The sequence below is a fragment of the Scyliorhinus torazame genome, chromosome 6 (genome assembly GCF_047496885.1).
Source record: "Scyliorhinus torazame isolate Kashiwa2021f chromosome 6, sScyTor2.1, whole genome shotgun sequence".
Classification (NCBI taxonomy): Eukaryota; Metazoa; Chordata; class Chondrichthyes; order Carcharhiniformes; family Scyliorhinidae; genus Scyliorhinus; species Scyliorhinus torazame.
Window position 1 is genome coordinate 102585068 of NC_092712.1, and position 13913 is coordinate 102598980.

A 13913-nucleotide genomic window follows, 5' to 3' on the forward strand; every position below is an offset into this window, starting at 1 on the left:
CTTTCCCTCCCGGACAAACACAGCGAAAGCCACAGGTAAGATTTTGACACAACAGATATTTACACGCTGGGGTCTCCCCCGCAGCATTGAGTCAGACAAAGGTTCCCATTTCACCGGCAGATTCATACAAAATGTCCTAACGATTTTTGGAATCAAGCAAAAATTTCACACAGCATATCACCCCCAATCCAGCGGCATTGTTGAACAAATGAATCGCACCTTGAAAGCGACCATTAGGAAAATGGTACAACAGCATAACACCACATGGGACACAGTCCTCCCATTCGACCTTATGTTTATTAGGAACACCGTATCCAGTCCCACAGGTTTCACCCCCCACACTCTCATGACCGGTCGGCCCATGAAAGGAACTGAATATCTATTAGGTCTCAATTTGGCAAGCCCCACAGTCACCACCCTCACCCATGAAAAAGCAGTCCAACAAGTCACGGAAAATATTAAAGCAGCACCGCTCGCTGCAGCTGTCCGTGTAGGCACTAGTAAAAAGCAGAGTAAGGCCTGCTTTGATAAAACAGCCCATCCCATAGAGTATACAGTCGGTCAGCAAGTGATGGTTTCCCTGTACAATCCCAGTTCGTTCCTCTCCCTTAAATTTGCAGGACCCTACCCCATTTCGGACAAAGTAAGCTCCTCTGTGTACAAGATAACGTACCCCAATGGGAAAACTGGTTGGTTCCACATCAACCAGCTCAAAGTCTATGGAACCCAATGTAGCCACTCCCACCACATCTCCCTGGCAATAGCAGACGATTCCACCCCGCCCATCGACAACCTAGTCCAACCCTCCCTCAGCCATGACAGCACGTCTGCGCCCACAGACCCGATCTTGTCTCGCCCACAAGTACGACTTTCCACCTTGAGCATGATTCAGACGATAGTGCCAGCCTTCCTGAATTGACCACGATCACTGACCACTGGTACAACCTCCCTGGCCCCAGTCACTCCAGCCACTGGAACCACGACCAGGACATGTTTGGCCCCTTCCACAGCCAGAACCACTGCCACCGCCAGACAACAGTAATTTGCCCTTTGCTGCCACCGCCCCTATGCCTCATGACAAGCAACCCCTTTTTGGCACCGCAACAACTCTTGTAGATTGGTAAGACATGACGATTCAGATTCCACAATGGCCTACGCGGCCACGGCATAAAAACGGCAGACACGGGTCTGGCAACTGGGAGATGGTGATGATTCCGAATCTGACTCCCGTTACGGTAACACTTTTACAACGCTTTTCGATACAGAACTCTGAGGTGTCCAGATGATGAGAGAAAGGAACCGCATAAGAATTAGGGTGTCCTACTTACTGATGGAGCCTCCCCGCCTTTTTATTTTCCTTCTTTCTTTCTTCATGTTACATGGTTTTAATCAATGTCGGCCTGACACCCAATTTCTTGATACAGTCAAAGTTACTCTTCCAGCGCCATTTACTGACCAATGGCCATTAAAGGAACAATTGTTGGGTCTCACATGTGTTATAAATTCTTTCTGCTCCTTTAGGTCACCCAGGTAGGGAATAACGGCACTCATCCCCACCCTGCCTGAGGACCCCAAATGCATCTGGTCAGTTAAGCTCGGGTAGTGGAGCAACGGCACTGATCACCGCCCTACCCGGGAATCCCACCCATTTTTGCCCTACTGCGGCCTACACGCACCTCATGTTCCCGTCACTTCGAGTACTCTGGAATGGTTCTTTCCACTTTTCACTGTCTTTGGCAGGTCTTAGCTTTCCCTTCTCTGCTCTTATTGGGTTTGCCACAGTCTGTACACTCAACTCTTTACCTTCCGCGACTCTTTGGTCGCTTCCCCACCTGCTATTTACATGTTTGACACACTTGGTTGCAACATTTATGCTGTTATACGCGAACTACCTCTGGACCCTGGGACGAAGAAACTTTATAAAACCGGCTGCCCTAAAATTTGGCTGGTCAAGATAAGCCTCAACCTCCCATGGTTGTGATTTCAGAAAGACTGGTCAAAGAAATTGTCCGCCCACTCCAAGCATTGATCACAAGCTGCAAGATTCTCTGCACTTAGGGCAGCTTGGTAGCACAAGTGGATAGCACTGTGGCTTCACAGCGCCAGGGTCCCAGGTTCAATTCCCCGCTGGGTCACTGTCTGTGCGGAGTCTGCACGTTCTCCCCGTGTCTGCATGGGTTTCCTCCGGCTGCTCCGGTTTCCTCCCACAGTCCAAAGACATGCAGGTTAGGTGGATTAGAACAAAGAACAAAGAAATGTACAGCACAGGAACAGGCCCTTCGGCCCTCCAAGCCCGTGCCGACCATGCTGCCCGACTAAACTACAACCTTCTACACTTCCTGGGTCCGTATCCTTCTATTCCCATCCTATTCATATATTTGTCAAGATGCCCCTTAAATGTCCCTATCGTCCCTGCTTCCACTACCTCCTCCGGTAGCGAGTTCCAGGCACCCACTACCCTCTGCGTAAAAAACTTGCCTCGTACATCTACTCTAAACCTTGCCCCTCTCACCTTAAACCTATGCCCCCTAGTAATTGACCCCTCTACCCTGGGGAAAAGCCTCTTACTATCCACTCTGTCTATGCCCCTCATAATTTTGTATGCCTCTATCAGGTCTCCCCTCAACCTCCTTCGTTCCAGTGAGAACAAACCAAGTTTATTCAACCGCTCCTCATAACTAATGCCCTCCATACCAGGCAACATTCTGGTAAATCTTTTCTGCACCCTCTCTAAAGCCTCCACATCCTTCTGGTAGTGTGGCGACCAGCATTGAACACTATACTCCAAGTGTGGCCTAACTAAGGTTCTATACAGCTGCAACATGACTTGCCAATTCTTATACTCAATGCCCCGGCCAATGAAGGCAAGCATGCCATATGCCTTCTTGACTACCTTCTCCACCTGTGTTGCCCCTTTCAATGACCTGTGGACCTGTACTCCTAGATCTCTTTGACTTTCAATACTCTTGAGGGTTCTACCATTCACTGTATATTCCCTACCTGCATTAGACCTTCCAAAATGCATTACCTCACATTTGTCCGGATTAAACTCCATCTGCCATCTCTCCGCCCAAGTCTCCAGACAATCTAAATCCTGCTGTATCCTCCGACAGTCCTCATCGCTATCCGCAATTCCACCAACCTTTGTGTCGTCTGCAAACTTACTAATCAGACCAGTTACATTTTCCTCCATGATAAATTGCCCTTAGTGTCCAAAAAGGTTAGGAGGGGTATTGGGTTATGGGGATAGGGTGAAAGTGAGGGCTTAAGTGGGTCGGTGCAGACTCGATGGGCCGAATGGCCTCCTTCTGCACTGTATGTTCTATGTTCTATGTTCACTTAAAAAGGAATTTTTTTTTCTCGCATGACTCCAAAAAGGGTTATTTCAAAAAAAAAATGAGGAGTCACACATGGTGATGATTCTAATGGGTAATTGAAGTTAAGGAGAGAAAGACAAAACAAAACGAGATGTTAACCAACGATAATAACAGATATTATGCTTGCACCCCCAGGAATATACGAAGAACAGAAGACAAGATGAAGAGAGGACTGATGATCTACATTGTGATCATTGCTGGACTCCTACAACTGCGCACGTTACAAGCCTCTGTACCCCACACCACACCAGCCCCAAACATGACCACACAACATGATACCCTTAGCCCGGACACCACACCACACATAGAGATAAACACTGATACCCCTACTTGGTGCGAAAACATTGTTAAATGGTATTCCCTTTCATATACAGTAGAGGCCCTTCTGGTAATAGTGATAATCTGCAGTGTCATCCAGACACTTAGACTCCACAAATGGCAAAAAAGAGCCTCCCGCTCCCCGATATATACACTCCGAGCCCCCTTCTTCGGAATTCACCCAACCAACAAACAATGTAACCACCGATAAAAATAAAGATTGTACACCTCTGTAACGTTGATAAATTAAGTAGAAATGTGATGCTGCCGTTGGTTTAAAAATGTTGTATTGTACATAAGTTCCTTTTTATATTTGCTAGCAGCATGAGAGTAGCTTAGATAGTGATAGTTAGATATTCCCTTGTGCGAATAAGTTAAATGTGTAACAGTTGAATGTTTTATAGTGACCCCTTAGAGATTATGAATGTATGATGTGCTAATAAAACTTGGGTAAATGCTCCAAAACATAGGACAGAGTAGTGTAGAACCTGTCCTTGACCAAGAGTAATCGTCACACCAGGGATGGATAAGGGATCAACAGTGTGAGCCACCACGCTTCACGTTCAGGATCAAGAGGACGGGATGTAGCCATTTCAGATGGCCACCTGCAAAGGACCATGGGAATTATGGTCAACCCAGGACTCAGTCAGACTTAGACAGACTCAGAGCTAGTGTGTGTATTTGCAACCCAGATAGCTAGAGGCAATCGAAACCCCCGCTCGTTTGCATTCTCATGGCCCATTTCCCCAGAACAAAAGGACTGTACTCAGGTAACCGATACAGATGCAGACTAACGGGTGGCGCCCTCGAGGAAGCAGGTCGCAGGTCGGATCGCTCTCGCCCGCGATGGGCAAACGGACCTGTTTCTCAGGATTTTTTCAGGACCTGGCGACCTGAATCGATGGAGGGGACGAAAGGAAGAGGTTTCCCCCCCCCCGGGGTATGGACAGTTGGACCAGATGTGGTCGAGTGGAGCGGCGAAGTTCGAAGCAGGAGCAGCGTGGACCCCAGACCGGGCGGCGAAGCATGGCGGACGGCAAGGACCAGGGAGCGGAGGCTCACTGGCCAAGGGAGCAGCAGATGGATTTTTTTAGGAGCTGCTTCACCGAACTGAGGAGGGACACGTTGGACCCGATGAGGGCGGTGATGGGTCAAATGGTCGTGGTGCAGGCGGTCCAAGAGAAGGCGCTAAGGGAGGTCGAAGTGAAGCTCTCCACCCAGGCGGACACGGTAACGGAGCTGGGACACGAGGTGGAGGAGCTGAACTCTCGCCAGAAGAGGATGCAGGAGCAGCTTGAAGAACTGGGGAATAGAGCCAGGAGGCAGAACCTGAGGATCGTGGGCCTCCCCGAGGGCTGTGAGGGATCGGATGCGGGCGCATACGTGATGGGCATGCTCGGGGCGCTGATGGGACCAGAGGCCTTCCCTCGCCCCCTGGAGTTGGATGGGGCGCATAGAGCCCCCGCAAGGAAGCCCAGGATGGGCGACCGACCGAGGGCCTTGGTGGTTCGCTTTCACCGGCCTGCTGACAGGGATCGTGTGCTGCGATGGGCCAAGGCGGAGAAGAGCAGCAGATGGGAGAACTGCGAGGTGCGCATCTACCAGGACATGGGAACGGAGTTGGCCAAGAGGCGTGCAGGATTCATCAAGGTAAAGGCAGCCCTCTTCAAAAGGCAGGTGAGATTTGGAATGCTGTATCCTGCGAAGCTTTGGGTTACATTTGAGGAACTCCATCGCTACTTCGAGACACCAGAACAGGTTTGGGCCTTTATTAAAGAGAAGAAGCTGGACTTGAACTAACTTGCTTTGACTAGGAACGGACTTTTATTAAAAGAAGAAGCTGGACTTTAACTAAAGGACTCTGGGCTCACAGAGCTTTTGTGTGGCGGCGGTCTGTTAAAGTATCCTGTACTGTAATGTTTTATCTAAGATTGTTTTCAGCTTGGACAGAGAGCGGGGGCTGGAGGGCGCACTGCTTAGGGTGATTTTGGGAGATTGCAACGAGGGGGGGGAGGGGGGCAGGGGGGCCCTGCGCTTGGTATCTTTTGGCGGGAGAGCGGGGCTTCTGATGGGGGATGGGCTCGGGGCTGGTTAAGGGACTTGAAAGGGCACGGGGAGATACAATCAGGTTAATGGGTCCTTAGTGTGTGGGGGGAGGGCCCGAGCATTTGGGCGGGAGACAGTCAGGCGCCAAGGGCAGGGGTCAGCGTAGCTAGCGTAGGTCAGGGGGCACCAGGGAGAGTAGGAGAAGGGGCGGGCTAGGGCCAAGCGCAGGGCGGAACTGGCAGGGCAAGCCTCGGGGGGCGGGGGGGGGGGAGGGGGGGGCAGCCGGGAAGGAGAGCAGAGAAGACTTGAGGGCAAGGGGGGGGGGTGATCAGGGATCCCCCGGGGGAGAAAGTCGCTTGCAGGGAACAGCGTAGGAAACCGACAGCAGCAGCACCCGGTTTGGGGGGGGGGGGGGGGGGGGGGGGGGGTTAGAGCCGCATTAGTTTAGTTTAGTTGAACACGTGGGGCATGGGCAAACAGAGCTGATAGGGGAAGTGCCTTACTAATATGTTTATTATTTCCCACTGTTCGTTTTCAATATGTTGAGGCTTTTGTATGTGGCCTTTTTTCTCTGTAAATGTTACAAATCTGTTTTAAATAAAAAAATTCAAAAAGAAAAAAAAAAGCAGATGCAGACTAACCGGCGCCACTCCCTTTACTCGGGGAGCCCAAACAGCCAAGGTCAATGACCACTCAGGACACGCCCAGCCATCAAGGCACCCGCCCCTTTATTGGCTAAATTTATTGGGACTCCCTGGCACCCAGATGGTACTGCCAGGGTGCCAGGCTGTCTGTGTCAGGGTGCCTTAGTGGCACCAGCAGTGCCAGGGTACCACCTTGTCCAAAGGCCATGCACCATGGGGCCTCCGATCCCCTGGCAGACCCCCCCGAGTGCCGTTCCATCTGGTCCCCATTGTGGGGAATCTGCAAATTAAAGTGAGACTAGCTGCCTTGTTTTAATATGCAGATTTGATAAAAAGTGATCCCGCCCACAATGGGCTGAGTTTACAGCGCAATTTATCGTGAGATCGTGTTCGATCCTGCGAGGTGTTGCGAGCTGGGTAGTTCCCGGGGCCGCGGTCTCCCGGCTTACATCGGCCATGCTGCGCCACAGCAAGCTGCTTTTTGGGCGCAGTGTGGCCTTTGGATAGTGCCTATAGGGTCAGGTCGCGTCAATCCGTAGTCCCGGGTCGGGTAGGCAGTCAAGGTGTGAGCTCAGATTGGGGGATGAGGTTGAGTCAGGTGGGAGTCAATGTGTGAGTCGGGGTTGGTGAGGGAGTCAGAGGGACATGGGGACTACTGGGGAGTCAGGTGGAGAGCTGGGTTAGTTAGGTTGGGTCGGAGGATGATGGAGGTCAGGGCAGAAGTGGGGGATCGAGGGGAGTTGGGGGGAGGTCAATTGCATAGTTTACCAGTGTTAGACTAAGCTTTTCTCTATCCACGATTTGGGTAGGTAAGTAAGTCAGAACTATGCAAAGTGTCTGAGCCTTGGGATTTCTGAGGGGTCTTGTACTGTATTTTGGGGGCTACATCGGGTCTCCAAGTATCAGGAATCCGGAAGATCTTGGCATTTTCTTTGTTCCTGTAATAACTCTGCCGAGGCCCATGGGGATACACTATTCGATCTCCCCATGGGACTTGTGGAATACGAACCTCCCCGCTAGTGGGCAGAGGCCCGCCCAGTTCGGGCTCTTTACTTTGCTCTGTAAAACCCTGCCCGAGCTGGGACCGGCATTCTAATATCCTGACTGGGACTTCTTTGTGTATGCTGCCATAGGGGCTGTTTTCTTTGACCTGAATAAACCTCTGTTTACTTACATCTTGGGCCTCCTGGGTCTTCATAGTTCTCTAGCAAATCGTATTACTTCACATTTATCCATATTAAATTGTAGCAGCTACCTGTCTGTCTGTTCCTTTAGTCCATCTATACTCTTTACCATACCTCGCCCGTTATTGCCATCAGTAAATTTCAACATTTGTGTTCCCTATACCCAGGTCCAAATATTTTATATAAAAGTGGAGCCAAAACTAACAGCTGGGGGACATACATGGGTTTAATTCTTTATTTCCTGTCCATCAACTAACTTTCTAAACATGATGCTACACATCATATACAACAAAACAAGGGTTCTGAGAAACCTTATCAATTCTAAGTACATAAAACATAGCAGCAGGAGTAGGTCTTACTGTCTTACTGTTCCTCAAGCCAACTTTTATAATAATAATCTTTATTGTCTTTATTGTCACAAGTAGGCTTAAATTAACACTGCAGTGACGTTACTGTGAAAAGCCCCGAGTCGCCACACTCCGGCACCTGTTCGGGTACACCGAGTAAGAATTCAGAATGTCCAATTCACCTAACACAACTCCACTGTTCAATAAAACCTTGGCCTACCTTCTCTCCACTTCACTTCACCCCACATCACACTTGCGCAAAGGTATCTATCGATTTCAGTTTTGAACATACCTAATGACTCAACATCCATGATCCTCAGAAAATACAATTGGGACGTGGATAACTGAGAATTTTCTGGAGTGAAACATGTGGCGAGAGCTGGAAACTGGTTCCACTGGGGTTTCACTCAATTTTTTTGGTGCAGCTATATTCCAGTGAGGGCTGATGGTTGGATCATCCATTCATTCTCACTAAATCAGGGAGAGTTTCAGGGCTGCCCTGGGAATTCTGTCATTTACACCCGTAAAAGATATCAGTGGGACTCCCTTTGACCTAGCATTGATATAAACACAACTGCTGTCTTTGGGAAGGTCTCGGACAATCAGGAGCAAATTTATATCTGTTTTTTTCCTTTGGCCTGGAAAGTCCTTAGAAAACACATTGTGAAGTATAGTGACCATGGAATGAATCAGAATGGCGCCACACAAGTGTCCTTGTTGGTGCAATGTATGCTCATTGCATTCTCCAATGATCCCACTACAGTGCAGTACTGAGGGAATGCTGTAAAATTGGAGACACGTGAGATATTCACAGAATCATCCATGTTAATACACAGAAGAAAGCCATTCAGCCCATCGTACATGTACATCTCTTTGAAAGATGTACCTAATCAGTCTCACTCCCTGCCTTTTCTCCACTGTCTCACAAATTTTTCTCATTAAAGTATTTATCCAATTGCCTTTTGAAAGTTAGCATTGCATCTATACCCACCATGTTTTCAGGTAATGAACTCCAGGTCATCATAACTCGCTGCATCATAAAACTTCTCCACAAACCACCTCTGGTTTGCTTTCCTTTCCTCTTCCTCCAAATGCTTGGTATAATTTTTAATATTAAAAGCATTGTATAATTTCAAATTGTTGTTGCAGTGAAATGCTATTGCAAAAGATTTGTTTTTACAAAACTAACAACTGCGGATTTTTTTATTGCCAGACCTGAACTTTCTGTATAACAAACCGTATATCCCGCCTCATCTATACTCTTCTCTTTTTCAGAGTGTGGTTGCCACCTCAGTGAACCCTATGGTGTTATTAGTTCACCAGGTTACCCAAGCAACTATCCACCCAATAGAGACTGCTATTGGACTATTTCTGTCAGCCCCAACTTGGTGATTACATTTGCATTTGGAGAACTTCACATCGGACACAATCCAAACTGCAGTTTGGACTACGTAGAGGTAAAAAAGCTAAACACATCCTACAGAGCCAAAATTCCTCAACAGTTCCACAAACGTCGCTACAACCCAGGTACGCTGAGTCCCATCAGCATGGCCTAGTTTTCAGGATTTCCTTGTGGGTACAGAGCCTCCAGCCTACCTTCCTCGGCAAATGATGGAGAAGAAGAGGGTGATGGATGGGGCAGGGCCGCATTTTTAAAAATCTCAGACCCCAGCATAAATGTTAGTACACAAGGGGCAAAATGCTTATCACAGGCGTGGGGAGTTTCCAGGCAAGAATCGTGGATCTCCAAAATTCATAAATGAAATTATTATTGCTTTTCATAATTGCAAACCAATTTGGAGCAAATGTTTCTGGGATATATTTCAGGGAGTCTGCATTACGTCTCCCCATATTGTGGGTGGAATCTTCTGCTCTCGCTGGTGTTGGAGGTGGGAAGGGCATGTGATTAGGCAGGGTGGTAGCACATCTGAACCCTGCTGTCTTTTTGCCTTCACCACAATTTCTGGACAAGAAGGCTCCAGCTGGCAGCCATGACCCCGAATCCCTCAACAAGATCCTGCCCTGAGTGTGGTTTGCTGCTGCACCCTCTGTATATAGTGTGTAAAGACATGTGAACTTCTCTGGTTAGTTATCTGTATAGGTAGGTCCAATATGCTGCTCTGCACCAGCAACCAATGCCCCATATAAGTGGGCACTAGGCCGATCCTGAAGCCAGTAAGTATTTCATGCACTAAATGCTCCAGAAGTGCTTCTTATACAGAGAGCCTGCACAGTTATTGTGCACAGGATTCTTTAAGATATTGAAAAATACATTATGTTGTGTCGATGTTTTTATGATTCACTCAGTTTTGTGTATAACCTCATCTAGTTTAAAATGTTTTTGTTGTTCAGCTACCTTGCTGCTATATTGTTTTTTCCTGACACAATAGAAAATAAAAGGAACATCTTAAAACTGTTATTTATGCCTGTTTCCACCTAATATTTCATTGTGTTCTACCTGTATGCATACTCCTCTGCCTACTCGTCTATATTTGTAGGTTTGGAAGGAGGATTAGAGGTGTTTCATCAGCAAATTTGTGTATTTGCACCCAGGGCTATCACCCATGTGTACGAAGCCAGCCAAAGGCATTTAAGGCTGCCTTTGCAAAACTATTTTCCCAAGCAGGAAACATTGCTTAAATGAGGGCTAACTGCAGTCCTCAAGGGCACTGCTGCAAGTCATCATAAAGGTGAAATACTTTCCTGAAACCAGAACTGGCAGAAGCAGAAGTGGTCTTTCCATTTCTATACCAAAGAGCTCTGCTGACTCCCTGTCACTCTCCCCTAACCATGTCCTACTGCTTTTATTCAGACTGTTTCTGATGGCCATTGTCAGTGACACAGTAGGCAAAATCCAATTTGCCCGCGAGCTGCCTGGGAACACCCAACATTGCTCAATTGCTCCCTATTTTCAGTGAAATAAATAAAATCCATGGCTTAACATTGGGTGTTTCTGTCCTGCCAATCTGCCAGCACCAACCTAATTTCTAGGCCAATGAGTCCAAGTAAGGCTGTTTGAATCTTTTAACTGGATCTGTCACATACTTCATGGCTGGTTAGGAGATAAAAAGAAAACTATTCGGAAAAACAAATATTTGAACAATTCATAGAACACGTCTGTATTTGAATTGAATAGCTTGGCTTCTCCTTACAACAAACCACCCAGAGTCCAAGCAGCTCATTGAATCAATGTATCAAATTGCGCTAAATATGATTCCAATGATTGACGTTGATTTATAACCTACTATGTAGTGTAATAGCATTTGGGAATCCATTATTATCCAAATCTTAGACAAAAATATTTAACGTTTGTCACAGTCTTTATTTATAGCCTAAGTACTCTGGTACCTCTGCGGTGGAACCACATTAGTGGTTCGATTCTTGTGTGTTTTTGCGCATGTTAGATGTAAGCAATATTCCTCTTTATCATTGGAACTTACAGCACAGAAGGAGTCTTTCACCCCTGTGTCTGATTTGCCCTATAGTGTGCATGGTGTGATATCCTTCTCTGTCTGAACAAGAGCTCTTCCTGTGTTAAGCATATATTAACTCTGCAGTTGTCAATATTTACTGATTATTGTTATCTCTAGATTAGAGATGGTCTTCTGGATAAAGATCCCATCCTTCAGAAGTACTGCAGCACAAAAGATCCTCCCCCACTACAGACGTCTGGCCCTTCTGCAAGGATTTATTTCCACAGTGATAAAAATGTCAGTGGCCGAGGGTTTCAGATCACATACATTACTTTGCCATGTAAGCGTTTGCATGTTATGCTTCAGATCATATTCGACCGATGGCACCTGTTTAAAAATTGTATACTCTCTTGCACTCGTACTAAATATTTTGTTACAGCTGACAGAGATGGACATGTAATTGATCTAGATAGCAAATTATAGGAAGAACGTGTGCAGTCATTCAGGCAACTCAGATGTAAGCAGTTCATTTAATTTCTTCTGTGAATACTGAATTTGAGGACGCAAATATCAATCAACAAAGCTCAGGAAAAAAATGAGATTAGAAAGGTCCCCCCCGCCCTCCCCCAGTGGGTTCAGTTTCCCAATTAATGGAGTTTGCACATACTCTCTGTGCCTGCGTGGGTTACACCCCCACAACCTAAAGATGTGCAGGATAGGTGGATTGGCCAAGCTATCTTGCCTCTTATTTGGGAAAAAAAAATAATTGGGTACTCTAAATTTAGGGAAAAAAAAATTCCCAATTAAATCATTTCATGTCTTCTCATGAACTGAAAAAATATCTAATTGGGAACAAGATTGAAGTTTCAAAGGACCAGTATAGATGAGAGAGTGAATATTGTGTAGAACAGGTCGAGGATGTAGAAATATAGTTTTAAGATTAGATTGACATTTTCGAAGAAGATCTGTTCAAAATACTTTGCAGGATCTTTGCTGAGGAGGAAACAGCTATTATAGAAATATTACGACTAAACCGGCATGGTTGACATAATGGTTTTAATTGCGCCATGATTTATTCTCCCTACTATTTAACATAACAAAGCCAACTCTTTTTGGACACAGCAACTTGATATAAACTGACATTTTCCTTCTCAGCGAATATCATTTATGTATCAAAGACATAAAGAAAATGCTAGAAATATATTCACACTGAGTCAGGCAGCCCAGGTGGGACATGCATTTCCTGTATCATCGTCTCAAGTGGAAGAGCAGCTCCTGTAAGAGCTTGAAGACCTATCAGACTTTGTTTTTTATTTGGTCAATGAAAGCCTCAAGGGTACTTGAGGGGCAGTGAGTGACAAGGCATTGTTCCAAGTTTGGAAAGGTGGAGGGTGATGAGCTAAGATAGGCACTGCTGATGTGCCCTGCCAAGATATACAAATGATCCTATCCCAATATTTGGGACAGAGGTCCCTGGTCTTGTGCTGAGGTGGGCAGGAATCCTGGAATTTCAATGGCATTATTTTCTCACCAGTCATTTCAGCGGAGAATTAAAATAACAAATGCTGCAACAAATGTCTCTGGTGCGGAGTCAAAATTCTTTGGAACAAATGGTTGAACTAACAGTTGTGTGTTCTATCTTCTTAACAAATAGCTGACCCTGGCTGCGGAGGAACATACCAAGATAGTAAAGGCATTCTCACCTCTCCCAACTGGCCTAATCCATATCTCAGCAACAGGCAATGTGTCTACATTATCCGGCAGCCCATGGGGGAGCGCATTCGCCTTCAGTTCACACACATGGAGTTGGAGTCCCACAACAGCTGTTCCTCAACTTACATAGAGGTGAATTATCCCTTCTCCATTTTGCAAGTATTTTTTCAGGAACCTGCAATCACAAGTGCTGTAGGAATTGATCATTTTAATAGTAAACTGATTGCAGTTGCCGTGACTTTGCAATATAAGGATTACCAGGTTAGACGGTGGCTAGACTGTCATTTGGCACTGGGGATACAGAAGGTCCTGTGAGACGCGCTGGATGGAACTTTCCCTTTTGCAAACTAAGGGTGGAATTATGAGTCTGCGTCAGCCATCAGCGCTAAATCCCGTGAGAATCGGGAACGAGATTGTGATTTCAGATTCTCCACGAACCTTACCAGTGTCGTAACGATGTTCCGGCCCAGGAAGTTCTGGAACCTCACTTAAATATATTAGCATTTTATTAGCGGGTCCTCTCACTGGGACATCCCTTGCACTGAATATTCAATGCACGTCGACAGGACGTCACGCCGGCGTGATTTGCAACAGCTGTACAAAAACGAGAACCTGGCGACCCATCTCTGAAGGGGATATCGGAGGTGAGCATTCAGGTCGCTGTTACCCTCCAGGGTGTCAATTGGAGGGGGGAACCAGAGAGGACGCGGGGAAACCAGATAGGTGCAACCCAGCATTTCAGGGGCTGGGGTCACTCACAAGCCTGACTGACCCTTCATGGCTGTGCAGTTGGCAAACCTTTGTCCCCCTCACTGGGATTGAGATGATACTCCACTGATGGAATGGAGTGGCAGCTGAAAGTGAGAAGGGA

The 13913-nt window shown here is 46.8% G+C and overlaps 1 protein-coding gene across 1 annotated transcript in view; it reads left to right on the top strand.

Moving 5' to 3' along the window:
• Window positions 1-13913, top strand: part of cubn (cubilin (intrinsic factor-cobalamin receptor)) — a 604171-nt gene that overhangs the window by 80363 nt on the left and 509895 nt on the right. Inside the window, exons 13-15 of the mRNA XM_072510233.1 lie at window positions 9192-9373; window positions 11507-11669; window positions 12984-13174. Of these exons, the coding sequence (XP_072366334.1) occupies window positions 9192-9373; window positions 11507-11669; window positions 12984-13174 (536 nt within the window). The remainder of the gene's footprint in view (window positions 1-9191; window positions 9374-11506; window positions 11670-12983; window positions 13175-13913) is intronic.